This window comes from Balaenoptera acutorostrata, chromosome 7 (assembly GCF_949987535.1).
Source record: "Balaenoptera acutorostrata chromosome 7, mBalAcu1.1, whole genome shotgun sequence".
Taxonomy (NCBI): Eukaryota; Metazoa; Chordata; class Mammalia; order Artiodactyla; family Balaenopteridae; genus Balaenoptera; species Balaenoptera acutorostrata.
In genome coordinates, this window is record NC_080070.1 from 115,075,784 (window position 1) to 115,099,600 (window position 23,817).

The window sequence follows — 23,817 nt, forward strand, 5'->3', positions numbered from 1 at the left end:
GCTGGAGGCCTTGGTCCGTCCTCCTCTGCTCGCTCATTTGCCAACTTTGGAAACGCTACAATTACTCAGGTATTTCCTGGGATATATCTCTTGAAAAATATCGCTTCACAATATATTTGGGAAGTTCCACATTCTTCTCTTGGAAGAGGAGAGGATAAAGTCTCTTACAAATTCTGCAGCAAAGCAACCTGTGTAAGTTTTCCCCTCTGCCTGCCTCTTAATATCCTTTAGAATGAGTGTTCCGCTGAGCACAATTTGGGAGATGCCGTCCTAGGGCATCCCCCTTGTGCACTGTCACACTTACGGCATTTACAAATACGCACCTCAGATACATGGATAGAGAGACAGAGAATACACTGCTTCTCGTGAACATGGTGCATTCCAGTGATGTGCTCTGAGGTCCTGTCTGAGAATAGGGCCTTGAGAGTTGGGACAGCAAAAAGGCACTGAAGCCTGAAGGTGGAGGGGAGGGTTGTGTCAGACTTCAGGGGCCGACAGATCCTGGCCCAGAGAGCAAGTCTGCAAAATTTGTGTGATCCACAATGGAGCAGATGATTTCAGGTGTCCAGACTGGCCCAGGGTCAAGTTCAATGAGATGACAACCCGTGCTTGGGGGTCGGTAGCCCAGAATCAAGCTGAAATGGCCTGAGAGCAGAGCCCACCACTGTTCATGGAGGTGTGGTCTTGACCTCGGCCACCTGGAAAGGGCCCCGGAGCGGAACACTGCCCGGGGGCACACGTGTTCAGTGATTGAGAGAAACAGTCACAAAGAACGTGGTTTCTGACCCCCTGCTCTCCCAGGAGAGGACAGGCCTGGCGACAAGGGCAGATGTGTACTCAGTCAGCCGGCCAGCTCTTCCCTTCCTGTGCCCTGAGATGGATGCCCCTGGACCACATTTAGAAAGGGAAGCCGCTTGAAGGGGCTGGTACCCTGATCTTGGTGCCTACTGCTGGGCCCTGAATCCACCTCCTGGCTCTGCCCAGCATTGATTCTGACACCTGGATTCTGCAGCTCATCCTAAGGTGGCATTTGCGTTCCCAGGAGGGGTGTTCTTCCTGTGACGATCCAGGACCTGGCTGTGACAGTGAGGCCTCTCCATCCTTGGAATGCCAGACGCCAGAGGCTCAGGAGCAGAAGTTACCCTTTGCCATGATGGGCATGGCTAGGTCTCTCCAAATGGGACATGGGTTCTGATGGATGGTGAAGCTGTCCCCAACAGTCTCAGACACCCTCAGCTTGCAGAATCTCCACTGGGGCGCCAGTTCCCAGGGGAAACAAGGAGTGTTTGTGGTTTTCAACTTTGCCAGGGTGCCCTATACTATCGCCATCCCTCTGATACTCGGAGATTCATTAAGTATTGGAGGGAACAGTGGAAGAACCTTTGTGACCTGCAAAAACCCCAGTTTGTAAGGTCTGTAAAGTTCTAGTTTGCTGGGCTGTTTCTCCTCTCTCTGCCATCTGCTATTTTGCAGATAGCAAATTCATCCAGACTTCTTTGGCTGGGATTGCCTGGGGTCCCACTTTGACAAATTGGAGGCAAGGACTGTTTGCTCCGGAGCTCCTGCAGCCTGTCCAAAGAGCGTCTGTGGGGTTGGCTTCAGCTGAAAGCATTTTTCTTAAACTATTCGGTCTAGTGGCAAAGCGCACGGCTTCTGCTCATGCACTTAATTTGGAGGCTCTGCTCCTTGCTGCCACGGCTCCAGCTTCCTCAAGGGCAGCCCTGACAGCCAAGATCTTGAATTGAAAAGTCTCAAGGATAAATACCAGTCTTCTAAGGAGAGCAAGGGTGAAGGCTTGGGAATGATTAGAGTGCGCTTTGTGTGCTGTGATCTGAAAATGGTATGTTTTCTATCCAGTCATTCGATTAGATCCAATTATAGTTTGCATTGAAAAATAAATCTATGCCCTCAATTCAAACTTGACCCTGTAAGTGGGACATCAAATTCCAAGAGTCTTCCTCTAAATTTAGCACAGCCAGTAAATAATCTCCTTCAGGAAGAATTCAGCCCATGTGGTGATTGCCCCTCATGATGGGGACACCTAGGAGTGGCTTCCGCACAGTCCTGCCCTGGGTGGGAGTTGTGTCACCCATGAACGATCTCCTTCCAGCTGCATCTTTCCTTCGTGTATGACCCAGGCCAGCTCTCCTAATACTTAAAGAGCAACACGATGTGAAGACTGCCTGACATCATATCTGCCCTGCCTATTGCTGGTGACGGTGCCCTGGGCCAATGACTTGACCTCTCACTTCTTTTTTTTTAAATTGAAGTATAGTTGATTTACAATGTTGTGTTAGTTTCAGGTGCATAGCAAAGTGATTCATATATATATATATATATATATATATATATATATATATATTATTTTTTTCTAAATTTATTTAATTAATTTATTTTATTTTTGGCTGTGTTGGGTCTTTGTTGCTGCACGTGGGCTTTCTCTAGTTGCGGCGAGCAGGGGCTACTCTTCGTTTCGGTGCGCGCACTTCTCCTTTTCATGGCTTCTCTTGTTGCGGAGCATGGGCTCTAGACACACGGGCTTCAGTAGCTGTGGCACGTGGGCTCAGTAGTTGTGGCTCGTGGGCTCTAGAGCACAGGCTCAGTAGTCGTGGCACTCAGGCTTAGCTGCTCCACAGCATGTGGGGTCTTCCCAGACCAGGGGTCGAACCCATGTCGCCTGCATTGGCTGGGGGATTCTTAACCGCTGCACCACAAGGGAAGACCACATATACATATATATATATATATATATATATATATATATATATATATATATATATATATATATTCTTTTTCATAGTCTTTTCCCTTATAGGTTATTACAAAATATTGAGTGTAGTTCCCTGTTCTGTATAGTAGGTCCTTGTTGGTTATCTGTTTTAAATATAGTAGTGTATCTGTTAATCCCAAACTCTTAATTTATCCCTCCCCCCTTTACCGTCTTGGTAACCACAAGTTTGTTTTCTATATCTTTGGGTCTATTTCTGTTTTGCATATAAGTTCATTTATATCATTTTTTCCCCTTAGATTCCACATATAAGCGATATCATGAGATATTTGTCTTTGTCTGGCTAACTTCACTTAGCATGATAATCTCTAGGTCCATCCATGTTGCTGCAAATGGCATTATTTCATTTTCTTTTTATGGCTGAGTAATATTCCATGGTATATATGTTCCACGTCTTCTTTATCCATTCCTCTCTCAACAGACATTTAGGCTGCTTCCAAGTCTTAGCTATTGCAGATAGTGCTGCTATGAACACTGGGGTGCATGTGTCTTTTCAAATTATGTTTTTCTCCGGATACATGCCCAGGAGTGGGATTGCAGGATTATATGGTAATTCTATTTTTAGTTTTTTAAGGAACCTCCATACTGTTTTCCACAATGGCTGCACCACTTTACATTCTCACTAACAGGGTAGGAAGGTTCCCTTTTCTCCACACCCTCTCCAGCACTTGTTATTTGTAGAATTTTTGATGATGTCCATTCTGACTAGTGTGAGGTGATACCTCATTGTAGTTTGGGGGATTGACCTCTCACTTCTATTTTCTTGTCAGTACAATCAAGGTCTGCAATACCACCCCTTAGAATAGTGCCTAACATATTGCCAGCCTTCAGAAATTGATGGCTGGTGTTATTATTGTTGTTGTTGATGTTGTTTATTTAAAACTGCCTGAGGAAGGGTAGAAACTTGATTTGTTGGAAATCCTTATAACCTGTGTCTACCTCTGACGATCTGCCTTATTAAACTATTTATAACATCTTTGTTTGAAAAGAACATATGCTCATACTTGTGTACCGATAGATAGATGGGGGAGAGACTAGCACTATTTCTAAACTCTCGAATCCTGAAGGCAATCTTGTTGTAATCAGGCAACTTATCTATCTGTGTATCAATACTGTGAAGCTCTCAGTCCTGGGATCCCTTTGGGGGACACTAGTTCCGCAGAAACGCTATAAGGAGTCAATGAGACAGATTGGGTAAGTGGGTTACAGGCTCTGTTTTTTTTAACAGTAGAACCACACTGAAATCATGTGTAGAGCCTCAAAAGACAAACTGTAGCTTCTCCAGGGGAAGGGCGTCTCACTGTATTGTCCGCTGCCTGCCCACCTTCCGCCTGGCAATCCGTAAGCTCGTTCTCAGCCCCCACCTGTCGGTGAGTGGTGGACGTGAGGGCTGTGGAAGTGAGAAGCTGTGCCGCTGTTATCTGCAGGGCTGATGATTTCACGACGCTTACGGAACTGAGAATACGCAGGTCATGGGTGGAGGAGCTGGGCTCCGGTCCTGGCTTTTCAGCCCTGGAACTTTGAAACTAGAGGAGCTCTGTGACCTAGGAGGGTTTAGAGATGTTTTATACCTTCTAGACCTCTGCAGCTTTGTAGTTATAGGAAGGAACTTTGTGACTCTAGCATCATTTAGAAACATTTTATATATTCTAGATCCTGAAACTTTGTAACTATGAGAACTTTGTGACCACAGAAATATTTAGAAATAGTTTATGTCTTCTAGAACCCTGCAATTTTGTAACTACAGGAACTTTGTGCCCACAAGAGCATTTAGAAACATTTAATACCTTTCAGAACCCTGAAACTTTGTAACTACGCTAACAAAGGAGTATTTACAAACATTTAAGATCTTGGAGAACTATGCTGTAGGTACAGTAGCTACCAGCTAACTTTGGCTACTGAGCCCACCAGATGGGTAGCCCAAACTGAGACGTGCTGTGAGAGTGCAATTGCACCAAACATATGAAAAAATGAACTTTTTTATATTAATTATATGGAAATGATGATAATAATTTGGGTTAAATGTTGAGTTACAGTATACTAATTAAAGTTAAGGAAAATTAACATTAAAGTATTTAATGAAAAATAATCTTGCTTACTTTTTACCTTTTTAATGTGACTACAAGAAGATTTTAAATTACATGTGTAGCTCATATTACATTTCTATTGGACCCTGTTGTTCTAGAACTCTGAAGCTTTATAAATACAGGACCATTTGTACATGGAATGGGGAAGTTAAGCACATATTACTGTCATCAGCCATCTATTTTCCCAGGCTTCTTACCTTTGGTTTATCAAGTAACTGTTTTGAAATCTCATGGGTTGGTTTGGTTGTTGTCAGCAGTTGAACTGCTGCCTGAAAAGGGCATCTTTTTCCTCTCAGACTTTGCTTGTCTTCTGCAATTGGGTAAATTACCTAAAGAAACTTTCCTAGCCACATCAAAAAGAAAAATGACGTGATGTGCTGGAGTGGGGCAGAATCAGCCCGTGCTTTTTTCTTTCTCATATAAATTTTTTTTTTTAATGAAAAAGCACCTATTTGCCTGGGTACTGATTTCTCGTGACTGCTGTTAGTTCTCCCATGGGAGTGGGTGAGGCCATCGCCAGCCCCCGCCCCCGAGGCTGCTCCACTTCCTGGGAAGACTCCCGCTTGAGGCCGGCAGAGCCTCAGACGTTAGGCAGCAGTGGCTTGTCCGTGGCTGTGTCCTTGGCAGAGTGACCCTCCGTGGGAGGGAAGGCTCCCGGTAATGTTTATCCAACACGTGCAGCTGGTATCGGAATGCCTGTGCAACTTGTTTGCCCTTCATTTCCTTGGTCTTAAACCAAAACAAACTGTCCATAAGAAACTGTCTATCTTAGACTGGGGTGTGTGTGGGGCGTGAGGAATGATGCCTGGGAAAGGAACATCTGCGCAGTTGACTTTAAGCTAAAAAGAGGTGCTGGCGCTTCTGTCCAACTGTGATGCTTCAGGGGCACGCACGAGGGCCCTCCTGCTGAGCCCACGGTCTGCCCTCCAAGCCCAGGGACCAAGTGCTTCCAACTGGCTGTTACAGGGAGAGAGGAAACGCTGTAATCCATCGGCAACCCTTTGAGGAGAAGTGGATGGGGTGGGTGAGGAAGGAAAAGCAAGTTCTGCTAAATCTCCCCCTCCTGAAGCTGTACATTGGAAAGCATAATAGATACATCACACCGGTTTGGGCTTTTGCCAGATGACCCATTCACCCAGAAGCCCAGAATCCAGAGTGTGGCAGGTCCTATCCCGCATCAGGAGAGGCACCGGCTGCAGACGCCAAGGGGTCCACAGGCCTGGCCTTGCCCCGCCCCGAAGGTGCTCGGCAGCCTTGGGAGAAGCACCGGCCAAGGACCTGGGCTCCCTCCCTCCACAGCGCTCCCAAGGCCGGTGGCTTCTATCATGTGTCCACTCTCTCCTCCTGGACAAGCAAGGCCCCGGGGAACCAGGTCCACACTGGGGCGTCAAGAGCAAGGTCAGGTGAGAGGTGGGGGGGGGTGTGTGTCAGCAGAGTGTGGAGCTGAGCATCTGGGGCAAACCTGGGACATGTACAAGAGGCAGACAGGGAGGAAAAGGGCAGGCAGGAAGGCTGAGCCAGGTGGAGGGCAGAGGAGTCGGTATAGGGACCCCAGACTTCACAAGAGGGCCTGGACGGAAGGTGAGATGGACAGGCAGAGAACAGGTCTGAAGCCCTGAGCTTGGGGCTTGGCCACTGATGGTTAGACCAGGCAGCTCAGGCCAGAGCCTGGGTGGGAGGAGCGAGGGGAAGGGCTGGCTCAGGCCTTGCTGCAGTGCCTCCTTGAGGATTTAGGATTGTCACACACTGGTTTAGGATCATCACAGGGATTGCTAGGTACTCAGTAACAAAATAAAATTATAAACACAGCATGCCATGTGTATTGGGCATGGTATCACAAACATGTAAACTGCTTTTCATAAAAGAATTAGTACTCATTAGAGGACCAAAGGATCATTTTAAGTGTTGCCCATTTTAAACATTGCCTTATCAGTCAAGCTGCTTTGTACCAAAATGAGCCTACTTCAAAAAAAAAAGTATAAAATATTTGCCGTAATCCATCCATTTCAACAAATCACACTGGTTGGCGATGGTGCCTAGATTTCTGCCTCACCCTTGTCCACAGACACTGGTTACTTTTCGATCATCATGACCATCCTGTATGGAGTTGTATGTCTTGATTTCTTCACGTGACATGCTGGCTTAAGCAGTGATCTGTGTTTCCACCTACATGTCATGGTCATCATATGGATGCAGTGACGGAGGGGACTTCCTGCTGCCGGAAGCTGTAGAGACCTCCCCATGAATATGATGAACATGGTGGTGTTTATGTTTTTCCTTCCATAGCATTATTTTCTTAAGGCAACTTATCAAAAGAGAGGCTAATGAACCAAAGTTCCTACAGCTACATAGTTACAGCTATGCTTTTGCTTCTTGATGTACACATTCCCATTTCTTTCCGGTTAACACCAGGAGCAACAAGTGTGAGAGTCTCAGATTCACTGAGCTGTCATGAGTTTGGCGTGATCTTCTTTCTCCAGTTTAAGCTTTATGAAATAATATCATCAGTGGAACTTCTAAATTACTTTTTGATTCTTTTTCTTCAAAGGGTGCATTATTTTAGTTTAGTTTAGTTTTTATTGAAGTATAGTTGATTTACCATGTTGTATTAGTTTCAGGTATACAACTAAGTGAATATATATATATATGCATATACATATATATGTGTGTTTATATATATATTCTTTTTCAGATTCTTTTCCCTTATTGGTTGTTACAAAATACTGAGTATAGTTCCCTGTGCTATAGTTTTTAATTCTTATTAATATCATTCTGTTCCCATGGAACAGTGTGATTTTGCATACTTTGAAGGAAAGGCAAATACTTCTAAGGAAAAGTATAGATATAATTTTGTTTGGCTGGACTTTAAACAACTTAAAGTAGGAGCCAGCATTTGAAAAGTGCTCTGTTTTCCATTTCAAACACTGTTTTATAGAGCACTTTCCATTTTTTTCTCTGCCATATACTTTATTGAATACTTAAATAAGATTTACTTAAACCACCACATTCCATGAAAGAGAAAAACACAAGTTTAGTAAATGCATTCAATTAAGTCTTGGGGCAAAAGCAACAGGAAAGGCAGCCTTGAGCCTCCTGTGGTCGTTGTTAGTTGGTCCACAGCCACACAGATCTCGGCCAACGCTCTTTGTTTGCCGTGTCAGAGGACATTAGCTGAGACGGGTCTGGAAGCCACTTCCTGGCTCCAAAGGGACACGATCACCAAGTAAGAAAGACTCATTTATCAGAACACAAACTTTGCTACATAAGTGAGGATGGTACAAAGCATATTTCAAGCATCATTATCTCGGCCTGATTAGTAATGATGGAAATCGGTCCTCGATTTTAACGGTCAGCGGGAAAGACCTTCAGCTTTCACTGAAGAGGGACAATCACGCCATATGTGTCTCTGTTCTTGGCACAGCAAGAAAACAGAGACAAGAGCCTTTGCAAAGGCTGCTTTCAAATTGCTTTGGCAGCCGTTGTCTTGTGGATGCCGCTGTCCAGGGACGCAGATAAGGAAGGTCCAGCTCTCCTTGGCGGGGGGGGGGGGGGGGAGGGCGGGGGGGGAGGACATCTCCCTGGATGCCCGGGTGGCAGCACCACGCAGCACCTCTGGATACAGACGTGGCCAGCCCCCCCCAGTTCTGGAACCCCTGTGAGCTTGGACTGCTCCATCCTTAGCTCACGCGGTTGCCTCTCTGTGAAGCAGCAATAAGCACCTTACTTGCCTTACATCTGCTTGTGAGGTTCATCATAGGATGATCCAGGCAAAAAAGCCCCAAGTAGGTCCCCGCGTGGGAAGGCTGCATGAGGCACAGAGGGCACTGTGCAGCCCCCCGCTGTGGGCATTTCCCCCATCCAGTTAAAACCTCGGGGGGCCTGGGGAGGGGGATGGGCTGGGGAGGCTGTCACCAGTGTCACTGCTGCCCTGAGGTTTGCTGTGGTGGTGGTGATCACTGTGTACCACACACACACACACACACCATCTGCGCCCCAGTAGGTCCAAGGGCAGCAGTGGTCCAATGCCTTTGGAACTGCATGAATTTGACTATGAGTTGTACCTTCTTCGGATATTTCCAGAAAAGAGTGAATTACGTAAATAATGAGATGAACGAATGCCCTCCCCTTCTCCTTGGTCTTCCCTAGAAATGGAAAAGTTGCTCCAGCCTCACGTGAGGATGAAGACCTATTCATGAGTGGCCAGTTCCAGAAAACCCTTGCAGAACTGGACGAAGAGCTGGAAGGTAAGCACCACCTACCTGCTCCTGCTTGGACCTTACCCCATGTGGCCGGCGCTCGGAGGGTTATCTTCTCCGACTGAACTTGATGTCACCACATGGGGAAGATGTCTGCGGAGGGGACGCAGCTCCGTGTGAGGAAGGCCCGGACTGGGGGCTGAGCACACAGGTGAGCACGGCTCCCTGGAGGGGACCTTGCGTCTGGGCTGCTGAACAGTCGTGAGGAAACGTCTGAGCAGCTGCTTAAAACCTCCTCTGAGTAATACTGATTTTGCACATTAAAAAGTCTTCCATACACGTGAACAGAAAAAAGGTTCTCCAGTCCTCAGATGAGTTCGGGAAACACTGGGTACCACACAGGCAAACAGGGCTGTTTATTAAACCTCGAACCCTGTTACTTGCTAACATGTGGCCTGACTTTCAAAGGGAAACGCAGAACACAGCGTGTTGACGGGGACCCCTCTTAGAGTGGGGCATCTCACAGCACTGCGATTCTGTGCATATATTGGAGAAATAAGAGTGTAAGGCCAAAGCAGATGCAAATTGGCTCAGTAAAAACTGGAAATCTTTCAAACGAAGGCACAGAGTGAAAATCAACTAGAAAGTAGATATTGGCTGTGCCTTCAAAGAAAACAAAACAAGAAGAAGGAGACAGACTCCAGAGCTGACCCGGAGTTTTGTCTGACTTGCTTTTCAGTGTTCCGTCCTCAGATGGGGCTGATAGAGCTGAGAAACCTTAATCAGGCTTAGTGTGTCCTCTGGCTCTGCCCACAGGGCTCACTGCATCCTTTAGGGCTAATTCTGACAGGCTCGAGTCTTAGTTATCAATAAGCAAAGCAAGAGCAAGTTGTCCCATAGATTTTATGGTGCTCCTGGTGAACAAGAGCAAGATGAAAGTAAAAAATCCCAAATCCACCTTCCCACCCCGCCCTGAGGTGGTCTATATTGAGGGCTTGGACTTAGAGATCAATTTGTAAGTGAAGATACCAGCAAAATGTTGTATGATACCTCAAGGCGTCACAGATCGGCAGACAGGTCCTCTGTTGAGTCATGCAAGCTGAGACTGGTTCCAGGCATGTGTAGATGACAACCCAAAATGACACTTTAAATAACTTACACCAAAGGCACCCCAGAGAAATCAAAGTCGGGGTGCAGTTTCAGTGAATAAGGGGCGTAGGAGTCGTCCGAGCGGTGCCCACCTGTGACCTGTGTTGTGCTTCTTTGCAGAAATCGAAGAAAGCTATGAAACCGACTCGAGCTTCCTCACCAACTGCGTACACAGCATGTCCGGTCGCTGCCCGCAAGGCACCGTCATCCCCGACGGCGATACCGAGGCAATCCCGGTGACATTCATAGGGGAGGTTCTCGATGATCCCGTGGACTCGGGGGCATTTTCCAACAGAAACAACAACGCTGGCTCTTTCGACGCTGGGAGCACCGCCAGCAAGAAGGCCCAGCTGCCGCCGTGCCAGGCCGAGCACAGCCAGCAGCACGGGCAGAGGAGGGCGGCGGGGCCTGGCTCACCCGCTCCTTCCCAGGACCCTGGGAGAGAAATCAGAGTGGCCTCGACCAACACCTGGAAGGATGTGACTCCCAGTAAAATGGCGCCCAAGGCAACTTCTGCTTCAACGCTTCACACGCACGACCTGAACGCGAAGGAGGAAGGCAAGGCGCCCGGCTCTGCTCATGGCGGGAGGACCCTGGGTACCAGGAGGGTGAGCACGCAGGCAGGGAAGGAAAAGGAAGGAGATGATGAAAATGACGTCTGGACCCCACCTCCATGGTATCGAGGCCAACACCCAGGGGGGAGTTACGGGCTTAAATATGGCCTCACAACGTATAAAATCGTCCCTCCAAAGTCAGAGATGAAATGTTACGACCGGGGAGCATCCCTCTCCATGGGTGCCATCAAGATCGACGAGCTAGGGAACCTGGTGAGTCCCCACACGAATGCCGGCAGGACCATGGTCCCGACGGCGCCCACTCTGGAAGCAGAAGCCCCGCCCATTGGAAAAGTCAAAGAATTCTGGAGGACCAACTCTATAGAAAAACACTCTGGCCGGCCCACAGAGGGGGCCAAGAGGACCTCTACTCCCACCACGCCCACGAATCCGCAACCTCAAGAAAGCAGACTCAGAGCGGAGCCCACTTCCCCAGACCCCAAAGCGACATTGCCCCGGCCCCTGTCCCCCCACCCAGAAGATGGGAGACCTCTGGAGGAGGGCAGAAGCTGGCCACTCCCAGCAGCTGCTTGTCCCCTGAAAGTGCCAGCAGCTAACCCCGCAGAAGTCCCGTTTCTCAAACCTCAGAGAAGAACATCCAGCCAGTACGTGGCCTCTGCCATTGCCAAGCGGATAGGGACCCTGAAAGTCCACACTGACATGGAGAGGAAGCCTGATAATGCCCAGAAGACATGTGAAGGCAGAGCGCCAGAGCCAACTGGACGACCTCCCATGATGAAGGATGGTACCACCCCCAGCCTGTACCCAGAGACAGGCGTGCGTCACCATGGGGACGAATCAGCAGCAGGAGCCCATCCCGGAGGGCAAATCAGCAGCCCTTATGGGAAGCTATGTACTCAAGACGGTCCCACTGGCATCCACAGAACTTCCCATGGACCACTAATCACAGCTGCCCAGACGGGTCAGGCTTCTGTGGGACAGAGCTGTGGTCTCAGCGGAAAGCAAAGCCCAAGGAACCACAGGACCAGCTCGGCATCTGATCCCAAGTGCCAGCCGGCCGGCACGAGTCCCCCTCCCCCTCGCTCAGGAGGCGGTCACACTACAGGCAGTGCCCTGGTGAATGGCTCCAGGTGGGTCTCCGTCCACACAGAGCCTCCTCACTCTCCGAGAGTGTCTGAAACAAACAGCCACGCTGGACGGGAGCCCCCAGAATGGGAGGAGAAGCCGGGTTTGTTAAGCACAGATGTACCTGAAGCCGATGGTACCCTGCCAGCCAGTATCTTTGGGCCAAAGAAGAAATTCAGACCTGTGGTCCAGAGGCCAGCCCCGAAAGACACATCCCTGCACAGCGCCCTGATGGAGGCCATCCACTCGGCGGGAGGGAAGGACAGGCTTCGCAAGGTGAAGTCATCAGCGGGCTCCTGCCTCAGGGATGGGCCCTTCCCCACACCCACCCAGACACAGACGTTAAGGTGGCATCGGAGGAAGGAGGGCCGGGCTAGGGATGCGGGTGAAGGCACAGGTTTAATTTTACCTGAATTTCTGTCTCCTTGCCTACAGAGTTGTTTGAATAGAACCATTAAGGGGCCAAAACTGATGGGTTTGGGCTTGTCCACACTGCCTTTAAGGCTCTTGACTGCCCTGGGGAAAGATGTCGCCAATACATAGTCCTTACCTGGTCGCAGGGGAGTGGAGAGGAGGGGGGTGGGGCAGGGGGGGGATCATCCATAACTGGTCCTTGAGCCTGGAGGGGTAGACGGAGGGTCAGGCTGGGCCCCTGCTCCCGATCGCCCTGCATTTTCAGCAGTGGTGGGCTGTCATTCTCCAGTAACCTAGGAGACAGTTTTACCACACCTGCCCCCATATAGGCATTTATCATCTTGCAAATGTTATTTAATAGCTACACCAACACTGATGATTGGGAACTGTGTCCTCCATTTTGCCATTGAGAAAAATGGGGGTCACCCTGCCAGCTAGTGGGGACCCAGGCCTCTCATCCAGGTCTGCAGGACTTAAAGACACATATCTGCTCAGGAAAGCTAGGACCAATAACAGGAGGGATACGACATTCAGGGGCGATCATCCTGTGCTCCCCCAAATATATAACCTTTGAGTTTTGTACAGTGTAAGGTCAATCCAGAATCTCAACCTGGTAATTTTGCCTTCTAACAGACAGAGACTGTGAAACTGACCCTGTAGGTCTGAACTGATAACTATGGGTTTTCTCTTGCACTGCTTATAGTCAGCGTTCCCCCATCTCCTGAGTGACATGTGTTGACATCGTTAATAAATATTCTAGACTCCAGAACCCAGCTCAGAGGGAGCTCCGAAGAAACCATCCTACACAGAGGCAGACAGCGAGCGCTCAGCCCTGCTGGCAGCCATCCGTGGGCACAGTGGCACCTGCAGCCTGAGGAAGGTAAGAGGGGCCTCTACAGCTGCCCCCCACCCCAGTGATCCCGGGGATGCTGCAACAGCAACCGCAGGAGAGGCATTGAGGGGCAGCTCCTGCACAGAAACTCTCCCTCCCTCTCCCAAACGTGTAAGTCCTCCCTGCATATCTAGCTCTGTGCACTTCCGGAAATTCCGGGGACCCTGAGCCTGGCTTCAGGGCTTAGATCACCCAGCAGTGAGAGGCGGCAGCGTCTCAGCTCAGGGATGGAGTTGCTGGTCTGACACAGCTGCAGGACCACCTGTACTGGAGCTCGGGGACAGAGGGTCATCCAGCTTCCAGAGCTAGAATCCAAGGAAAAGCGGAACGGACACCTTCCCTTCCGTGTTTGGAGGCGGGGTCATCCCCATCGGTTGGTCGTTGGTGTGTGGCCTTGGGGTCTGTCCAGACACGCCACGATGAGGCAGGAGGGCAGGGGTCTCAGTAGGGCCAGACTGACAGCCCTGCTCCCTGCCACCCCCCCAGCCCCCAGGAAAGCCCAGGGATGGGGAGCAGACACGCCCCCTGGGCTGGCTGCACGGTCAGATACCCTGTGCCACCTCTTGGAAAGGACCTTTGGGACACTGTCATTTTACCGTCTCGTTGCTAGGTGACGTCCTCCGCCTCTGAGGAGCTCCAGAGCCTCCGCGGTGCCGTAATGTCTGCACGTGGGGCAGAACCCCCGGGGCTGGAAGACCTTGGGATCCAGTCCGCACCCGCCCTGCCGCCGGCGCCGCCCCCGCCCCCTCCAGTCACCCAGGCTCCCACCGCATCCCGGACGGCGTCCAGGTCCAGCGCGGGCCCCCTCAGCAACCCAGTGGACGCCAGGCAGGCCTTGATGGACGCCATCCGCTCAGGCACAGGGGCCGCGAAGTTGAGAAAGGTGAGGAAGCGTGACTGCGCGTGCGCGCTCCTGTGGGCGAGAGGAGGACGGGAGAAGAATGCCCCTGGGCAGACGCGCGCTCAGCGTGGTGGGAAGTCGCTGCCGAGCTCGCTCCCGGGATGCAGGGAGGCCTCCAGTGCACTCCTAACCCCTGAGCGCGTGTCCACCACCCGCTGCTGCCTCTGATCCGGGACGGCCACCTGTGATGCATCCTGAAGGGCCTGCACCGCGCTCATGGCCTTCGGCCGGGGTCCAGGCGACAGCATAATTGGTTGATTAATTCATCTTTCTCCCTTTCCTTCTTTCTTTCGTAATTTTTTTTTCTTTTGCCAACATACGTTTTGAAAATTATTGCATTTGACGTCCCTTGGGCAGAGCACACGTTTCTGGTTTTTCTAAAGCTTCTCCTCTATCTGGTCTTAACGCTGGTCTGTACATTTATGCCCCCCTACTCCCTGAAAGCAGTGGAATTGGTGGCATCCAAAGTAGGATTCCCAAATTGAAAGGGCCTTTGGGCCAGATAGATTTTGAGATCTCCTTTAACTCCAAAACGATTCTGTGCATGGACTGACCCCCTCTCCCTGCCTGTTTCTAGTGGGTGGAGGAGTTAGGCTAATAACAGGGAGGTGATGACAGGTATTATTTTCTGAGAGATTATGTCCAGATCCTAAGCTTAAGTTCTCACACGTACCTGAAGAGGTCAGTACTAAGAGTATCCTCATTTTACACAGAAAGTGAATGAGGCTCAGAAAACCTGAGTAACTTGCCCTTGTTCACATAGGGCTGGACCCAGACAGGGGACAGTCTGGGCACAGAATGCCCACTCTGCACTGCTCTGAAAGAGAGCAGGTGGCCCACGAGACTGGTGGGCCACTTCCACAGAGGGCGGCAGGCTTTGCTGAAAAGGTTTCCCACCCGGGAGCCTAGGGGCTGAAGGTAGTCCTCGCTGAAGCCGGAATGCCCAGCGGTGCCACCCTGGGCAGGAGCGGTCTGAACACCACTGACTGGGAGCGTTCCTGGGGCCACGGCCACGGCCCCCGGGTCAGCCCCAGAGCGTGTCTGTGTGATGGAGAGGCTGTGGCCCCGACAGGGACCCAAGACGTCACGTAAGGAGGATGCTGAGGGCAATTCACCACTGAAAGCACAGCCCAGCCTCAGGATGCTGGAAAAAGAGAATGTGCTTAACCACATGGCATTGGATGGCAGCCAGTTTCACACTCTCTCCTCTGGATGGGGGGTGGGGGTGGGGAGGGCAGTTAAAAATGATTGAGGGCTTTTGGGTTTTCTTTACTTTTTTTTCATTTCTATAGAATTTATATATTTATGAACTTAGAACTTTTATTACATAGAATGAGGGAAAGGTGAAGAAATTGGGGTGAATGGCTAAATAAGTGTCCTGATAAATGGACCATGTGGATTCTGATGAAGAGAGCTCTGGAATTCAACCCTGAGACAACCTCTCTCCTCCAAGCACATTGCAATATCAATTGAAAGTAAGTGCCTGTCCACCGGTCAGAATGGCCATCATCCAAAAGTCTACAAATAATAAAAGCTGGAGAAGGTGTGAAGAAAAGGGAAGCCTCCTGCACTGTTGGCGGGAATGTAAATTGGTGCAGCCACTATGGGGAACAGTATGGAGTTTCCTTAAAAAACTAAAAATAGAGTTAGCATGTAATCCTGCAATCCCTCTCCTGGGCATATATCTGGAGAAAACTCTAATTCGAGAAGATACATGCACCCCAGTGTTCATTGCAACAATATTTACAATAGCCAAGACATGGAAACAACCTAAATGTCCACTGACAGATGAATGGATAAAGAAGATGTGGTACATATATACAATGGAATATTACTCAGCCATAAAAAAGAACAAAATAATGCCATTTGCAGCAACATGGATGGACCTAGAGATGATCATACTAAGTGAAGTAAATCAGACAGAGAAAGACAAATATCATATGATATCATCTATATGTGGAATCTGAAAAAATGATACAAATGAACTTATTTATGAAACAGAAACAGACTCTTGACATAGAAAACAAACTTATGGTTACCAAAGGGGAAAGGTGGGGGGGAGGATAAATTAGGAATTTGAGATTAACAGATACACACTACTATATATAAAATAGATAATCAACAAGGACCTACTATATAGCCCAGGGAACTCTACTCAATACCTTGTAATAACCTATAGTGGAAAAGAATACCTGTATAGATATACATACATCCATATATAACTGAATCACTTTGCTGTACTCCTGAAACTAACACAATATTGTAAATCAACTATAGTTCAGTTAAAAAAAAAAAAAAAAAAAAAAAGAGAAAGAAAGGAAGTGCCGGTCGTTCTCAGAGAATCCAAAGCAACACAGCTGATTATCAACCGTGATGGTCTGGCTGGTCTGAGGGAACGATTTTGAGTCTCTAGACCACTGTTTCAAAGTGAGATCCACAGGACATCGACATCCTGAGTCAGATTTTTCAGGGGTTTGAGCCTACTAATCTGCAATTTCCTAGTATTTATCAAGTCACTTTACATTGAGGTTTGAGATAGTTATCCATGTCATTTGAGCTTTTGATACAGTTTGAGTATGCTGACTGTAATTATATGAAGGCTGTACTCATTTCTCACATACATCATCTCATTGACTGGTTTTGGATCATTTCAAATAGTTGTTGCTCTCTCCACCTCCCAGGGGTCATGTGGAGCAGGGGCCCAGAGACCAAAGCCTGCCTGGGCTTGCACAGTGGGGAAGGGGCCACCACTGCAACCTTGAACCTCAGGCTTTCTCTCTCTTAGAACGTGTGCCCATGCCTTCCAGAAAAGAATTTTACAAAACAAGTCTGGGAAGTGTCCAAAAGAGCATAGGAAGCTGTGCCACGAGAAAGAAAGTGGGGAGAAACACAAGGGCAGCGGTAGGAAGGGCCGGGACCAGGCGGGGCCTGCTGGCCAGTGGGTGGGGACACAGACGGGGGTGGGGGGGTGTATCCACCCAGCAAGCAGCTCGGCCCTGGCAGTGCCCACAGGAAAGGTCCGGGGGGGCTGAGGCCAGACCGTTGCTCTTCCTGATCTCAGCTTTGTGGCAGCAGCTTCACATGCCCGTCAAAAGCCCACGTTTGGGCTTCCCTGGTGGCGCAGTGGTTGAGAATCTGCCTGCCAATGCAGGGGACACGGGTTCGAGCCCTGGTCTGGGAGGATCCCGCATGCCGCGGAGCGGCTGGGCCCGTGAGCCACAATTACTGAGCCTGCGCGTCTGGAGCCTGTGCTCCGCAACAAGAGAGGCCGCGACAGTGAGAGGCCCGCGCACCGCGATGAAGAGTGGCCCCCGCTTGCCGCAACTAGAGAAAGCCCTCGCACAGAAACAAAGACCCAACACAACCATAAATAAATAAACAAATAAATAAATAAACCCAAAGTTTAAAAAAAAAAAAAAAAGCCCCCGTTTGGACTGTTTCTTGGATTAATCTAGGTGTTGGGGCCTGCATTGCCCATCCTGGGAAGGGTGAGGCAGTGAGCATGGTGCATCTGAGGTTTTGGTGCCCTTGGGCTGCGAGCCGGGCCTGAGTGAGCACGATGAGGGTGACCTGGGAGACCCTGTCCCTCTGTCTCCCCAGTGCACCACATCTTACCTAGAGGCCTAAGGGCTGAGTGACAGGGCTGTGTCACTGCCCTGCACAGCGACCCAGACCCCCTCCCCTCTCCCCCTGCTCACACTCTGCATCTCAGGGCCACGTAAAACCTGCCGAAGGACATGTGACCTCGGAGGCCAGGACCTGGACAGTCCGTGCACCCAGAAGCCTCAGCTCAGCCCCCATCAGGGACACCCAGGTGCGCTGGGCCAGCCTCACCTGGAACCAGCGGTTGTCCTCCTGGAGGTGTGCACCTGACCTCGTTTCGACTGCCTTGCCCTCCCTATTGCTGTCTCCCACAGCAGACCTGTGATACCAGGGGACACACGTGCGATCCAGGTGGCCAGGGCCAACTGTACCTTCTCTGAGGAGTCTAGTTAGGCGGTACTTGTCTGCGGGGCGCTGGCCACGGAGGTCTCTGTGGCTTCGCAGCTGATGCAGTTTGGGGTGTGTTACGGCATTTACACCTCGAGTCATTTGAGCTCTGCCTCTTTAGCTTTCTTTCACCTTTTGGGCTTTTAAAGTTGCGTAACCTCAAGGAAAGTGAGCGAAGTGCGGGACTCCCGGATCCAAGCAGCGTGGGCCGCACTGTCTGTGGGTTCTCAGTACGAGCAGTGTCTCCTTCCTCCTTGTTGTTCAGTGACGCTCCAGGATGCGTGTAGCCAGGATAGCATCCTGGACTGAGGGCTGTTCCCGGCTCTCCCGGGTGGTGTGAGGGGCTGCAGGGCCTGAGTCCTCCAGGCGTCCTCCTCCCGGAGAAGTAGGGCGTCCGGCCATCCCGGGAGGGCTGGCAGAGGTGAGGGGCTCTCACCACTAAGGCGGGCACAGTTACTCACCCTTCCCTGAACGCGCGTTTTGCGTCGGTGACGATGCCGCTTATGATAAAAGACAGAAGGGTCGATGTGATGTAGGAGGAATCATCACCTTAAAAGTGAGTTGGCCGTTTTTCAAGGCGATTGGAAGTCTGTTTGCCTCCCTCCACGGTGTGACTTGAACGCCCCGCCTCTGTGTTTGCGGTTGTCAGGGACGTTGCCCTCTCTGTGTCTTCCCTCCAGCCCCAGAAAACAGCATCCTCAGCTCTGCTCTGTCTGCTGTTCCTTCCGCAGTGGGCACTGCCCTCCCTTCCTGGGGGCAGGGCTCTAACGGACCCCAGAATCCGCTTCTGCCTTCCACTCCATCCTGCATTCTTTTTTTTTTTTTTAACATATTTAACATCTTTATTGGAGTATAATTGCTTTACAATGGTGTGTTAGTTTCTGCTTTATAACAAAGTAAATCAGTTATACAGATACAAGAGGGAAGAGATATGGAAACATCCTTCATTCTTATTCATGGTGAAACTGTGTGCGTTGGACAGCCATTGTCGGTCTGTTTTAAATGCATTGTTTCAGAGGGCCTGGAATGGACACCAAGTGCCCTTTTAATCCGTGTTTATATTTAACACATTCACACGTCCAGCCATTCATTTCGCAAGCATTTCCTGAGAACCCACCAGGGTCCAGGGACTGTAGTAGCTGCTTGAGGTGGAGAGATGAATGAAGCATTGTCTGTGCCCCCCGGGGGACTCTCAGCCAGGAGAGAAAGAAGGGGTTGGGGGTTTGTCCTTGGCCTTAGGGACATCTCACAAAGTTAGAGACCTGGTGAAAGCCCCCAGACCTTTTCCTCGTGTGCCCTAGCTTTCCTCCAAGGAGGGCAGAGAGCGAGCATCTCCTCTGTCCAGACCTCCCTGGACGGAGAGTCTGCAGCTTCCGTTGCACAGACGGAAAAGTGGGGCACAGATGTCCTGAGGGCCTCGTCCCGGCCTTAACTAGGTCAGTGCCCCTGCCCAGCCAGCCTCCGCGTCAGCCCAGCACGGGCGGACGCCTCTGGGAAATGCCTCATTAAGCCTCATGGTGGGCACGCCGCGGCTGGGCCCTCCCAGGTGTGCGTTTTCCCACCCCAGGAATGAACTGATTCAGATCACACGTGTGTCCTGGCGCTTGGCCTTGGCAGGAGACCCTGTGAGAAGTGATCAGACGTGTGACACCATCACCGTCAAAGCCCAGGGAGCCTCTGAGCCAGGACAGAAAAGCAGCAGCAGCAGTGAGTGTCTGTTCCCCTACGCCTGAGCACCTTCCCTTGTGGGCGAGAGAAGCCCGAGTTCTGTGGCTGGGGGTTAGCTCGTGAGAGCCGTCAGCCAGCAGCAGCGACTCTAGGCCGTGCTGGGCTCGGCAGCGCACCGTGTATACCTCTGATGTGTTTCAGTGAAGTTGGGAGAGTTCAGAGGCACAGACGGGTTAGCTCTGTCTTTGCTGCCCTGTGACCCTCCTGCCTATACAGACCTTCCAGGTGACCTGTTTCTCCTTCAGGTGGAACCCAGGGGTGCCTGTCGCCGCTGCAGTGACCCCCTCAGTGCCCGCATGGGTGGGGTTCCCTATGCCTGGAAGGAAAGCGTTTCACCTCCTAGTCTTCCCAGCTAATTCCCAGTCGTCCTGCGTGTTCCTGGGTTAACCTCAAGCCCCCAGAAAGTCTCCCCCAGCCCCCAGGCTGGAGGAGGTTCCCCACCAGAGCATCACCTCATTTCCCCTCATAACCACATCGCAGCCTCATCTCAGTAGCGATCTGTGTAACTCCTGTGCGATGCTTGTCCTCCTGCCACATGGTGAGCTCCAGCGGGTCCCAGCGCCTTGCACAGCCCCAGACACAGAGTGGGTGCTCAGTAACTATCTTCTGGGGGAAGGGAGCGAGGGTGCCCATTCTTTGAGACCATATTGCCTGGCTCTCCAGACCAGTGGCCGAGTGCTACTCGGGGTCCCCGGGCTCAGAACTCATCTATTTCATAATCATATAAACGTGCCAAGAATCTAGTTCACACTGGAAGAAACCACCATCTTTTCCTTTGGAGAATAAAAGTTCCGGACATCTCCAGTCTTCTGCCAACGGTCCCACTCCCGTTCTGCAAAGCTGGCTGACAGCCACATGGCTGGGTCCCTTGGGAGTCCGTTAGCACCCCAGGAACTCATCTGTCTGGGTGGAAAGAAGGGACCTGAAACAGAGAACCCTGCTGCTCCCGGACAACTTCTTTCCTTCCCCTGGACACCAGCCCTCTGTCACCACTGTTCATTTTACCTTTTTCCATATAAACATCATTTTCCTTGGCAGGTGAGGAAGAAAATTAAACTTGGATATTTTTACAGCTTTCTGACTTGGCCTCAAACTGCAAGCTTTGTCCCTTCATTGATTTTTCTTCTTGTCCAACCAAAATAAGAAAGAATCTTTCAGGAAGCTTGAAACCTTTGGGATGCCAGGAACCCTTCCAGTGTTTTTCTTCCAAGCTGTGCCTTGCAGCACGCCCTCCTCCCCCGGGGGGTGCCCTCTGTCCTCCTTGCCCACCTGGATTTGGTCACACCCATCCCAGGGCGGGTCCACTGGTCATGTGGGTGGGCTCTGGGCAGCAAAACGCTCCCCTGCCCCAACCTAAGTAGCGATCACTTACCAGTGTGGCTTTAAGCTTGGGTTGACACTAATGGCCATCAGTGTGGTTTATGCTACCTTGTGGCCAATTCCATCACCAAGCTGTCTTTGTTGAATTGTCCAAGTCAGAGCTTTTTAAGGCTGTCCTTCTTCAATTTCCTTCTTGACACCAAAGTTTAGGAGTTCTCCTTTTCCTTCCTAGATATTTTCTTAGTTTACTGAGAACTCTTACAACCTGCATGCAGCCATCATGTTGCTATGAGTGGTGATGAGAGCACCTTCTAGGTCTCAACCAGCCAGGGATTCAAATACCCCCCCAGCCCGGCTCTTCTGCGCCAGCGACACTCAGGTTTCCAGGCTGGTGTGAAGCAGGCTCGCTGCCAGGAGAGCAGGTGATGTCCAGCCCCTGCTTCCTTCACTCGCCTGCCCTGTAGCTCCCCTCGCTGGGCCACAGTCCCACCCGCTACCCCTCTGTGTCCTGGGAAGTTTACCTTAGCAACTTGGGACCGCCTCCTGAAAGTGGCTTCTCGCAGTCGGGCCAGGCTTTAGGTGACTGAGGCATGCAGGATGTCTCCTGCCTCGCCCCCAAACCTCCGTCCAGTTGTCATCTCATCCCGGCCACCAGGACGCTGGTGCTGGGATGAGACGAAGTGATGGTGGTGCTGGTGACAACGCGATGACGTGTACCTCGAGCCTCACCGGGCGGGTCTGTAGTGCAAATCCCATCATCCCCGTTTACCAGGGAAGGAGGGGGCACCCCCTCCCTGAGACTCGCCCAGCCCAGATGCAAAGTCAGTATAGCCATACAATGAATTACTACCCAGCAGTAACAACATCGATGAATCGCAAAATAATTATGCTGAGTGAAAGAAGCCAGGCCAAAAATAAAGCCAGACCAAAAAATAAATAAATATTTATCTAAAAATAAATATATGTCAAAACATATCAAGTTTTACACTTTAAATGCATGCAGTTTATCATATATCAATTAATTTGTTAAAACAATAACAGTAAAGATACATTTTAAAAATCCCTCCCCCTGCCATGGACCCGCCCCCACCCCTGCCGAGCTCCTTGCTTCCCTTCACTGTAGCTTCTAGATGTCCTGCCCACTCGTGCAGCTCCATTTCCCCACCGGCCTCCTCCTGGCCACTCTCAGAACCACCCTGGTCAAGGTCACAATGCTGCTACTGCCCTTGGATGCAAGAATAGCGCCCTTTATTCTCCTGACCCTTTTCAAAGGGCAGGAAATGGGATAAACGTACTGTTAACAGGATGCTGGCTGCATTTTCCAATAACAGGCTCAATCTGTTTTTCTCTGCCCAGCACACACACTCTTTTCCCTGTTTCTTGGACATTCTGTGGCAAACTGACTGTGCTTTTCCAAACTGACAATTAAAATCTTTGTTTTGAAGTTAGAGATGTCTCACTTCAAAAGGTGTCTAGAGTTTGAAGAAAAACCCATTGAAAACGCAACTAACATAACGTTTAAAAATAAGCTCATCTGTGTTTCCCACCCTTGGGGCCCCCTGGTTCCCGTTGCACTGTTTGCTGTCACCATGTGCATCCTCGTGGACGCACTCTCCCTGCGGCTTGGCAAGCGCGCTGCACATTTCCCCTGCCCCTCCGGCCACGTTCTGAGTCTCCTCTGCCCAAGGCTGCATGCGGCCCTGGAGAGAGTCCCAAGACCTCTTGTCTTCCAAATCTCCTCACTCTCCCAGGCAGACCCTTCACCGTCCGGACTGCTGGCCCCCAATCCCACCTCCATCCTAAGCTGCCCTGTGCATCGGACACGAATCTTCAGTGCCCTCCTTGACGTCCACCGTGCGTGTCCCATGGGCTCCATCCAAATCAGCAGGTCCAGTCTCCTCTCTCCACGCCCCCAAACTCCACATCTCATCCCGTTTCATTTCTCAGCTGGTGCGGACGCCCCTGCAGCCAAGGAGACACTGATGGGCCGGTGTGCTCGTGAGAGATGGGCCGGTGTGCTCGTGAGAGATGGGCCGGTGTGCTCGTGAGAGATGGGCTGGTGTGCTCGCGAGAGGTGGGCCGGAGTGCTCGCAAGAAACGAGCAGGTGGAGCCCTGCCGTCGTGGTCATGGCCTGGGGCCATGTTCTCTTCTCACATGAGCCCGCTGGGGATTGCTACTTACTAGTATTTGGCCCAGGCCGAGACAGCCCTCTACACCCCAGTTCTCGCATCTTTATATTGGAGGCAGTACCCACAGTGATAACAATGGCAATAATGTGTCAGTGATTGGGTTGAGCTGAAGTTTTAATGAGATGAGACTCATGGAGGGCTTGAAATGGTGCCTGACACACTGTAAGTGCACAGGAAATATTCCAGGTGGTGTGTGTTGTTGACATTATAAGAAATCCGCTTGGGTCCTTGGATGTTCACTCTGATAACACAGTGAAAAGTGGGACTGGATGCCCAGCTCCCAGCGCTGTTCCATCTAGAATGTGCTGAACTCGGGGGAACCACGGTGAGAAATCCAGTGATCCTTTCACATGGTTTCACGTGAATCTGCCGCTTTTCTTAAAAATGCTGTTCACCTTGGCCTTCAGAGGCACGGAACTGTTTCCTTCAAGATTTAAAGAATTGCAGATAAATTTATTTATT

The 23,817-nt window shown here is 50.5% G+C and overlaps 1 protein-coding gene across 7 annotated transcripts in view; it reads left to right on the forward strand.

Annotated features, from left to right (window-relative positions):
* Positions 1-23,817, forward strand: part of COBL (cordon-bleu WH2 repeat protein) — a 272,030-nt gene that overhangs the window by 245,843 nt on the left and 2,370 nt on the right. For all 7 annotated transcript variants that reach the window (XM_057549868.1, XM_057549872.1, XM_057549870.1 and 4 more), the window contains 4 exons: positions 9,022-9,119; positions 10,341-12,196; positions 13,095-13,214; positions 13,837-14,109. In XM_057549868.1, the coding sequence (XP_057405851.1) occupies positions 9,022-9,119; positions 10,341-12,196; positions 13,095-13,214; positions 13,837-14,109 (2,347 nt within the window). The remainder of the gene's footprint in view (positions 1-9,021; positions 9,120-10,340; positions 12,197-13,094; positions 13,215-13,836; positions 14,110-23,817) is intronic.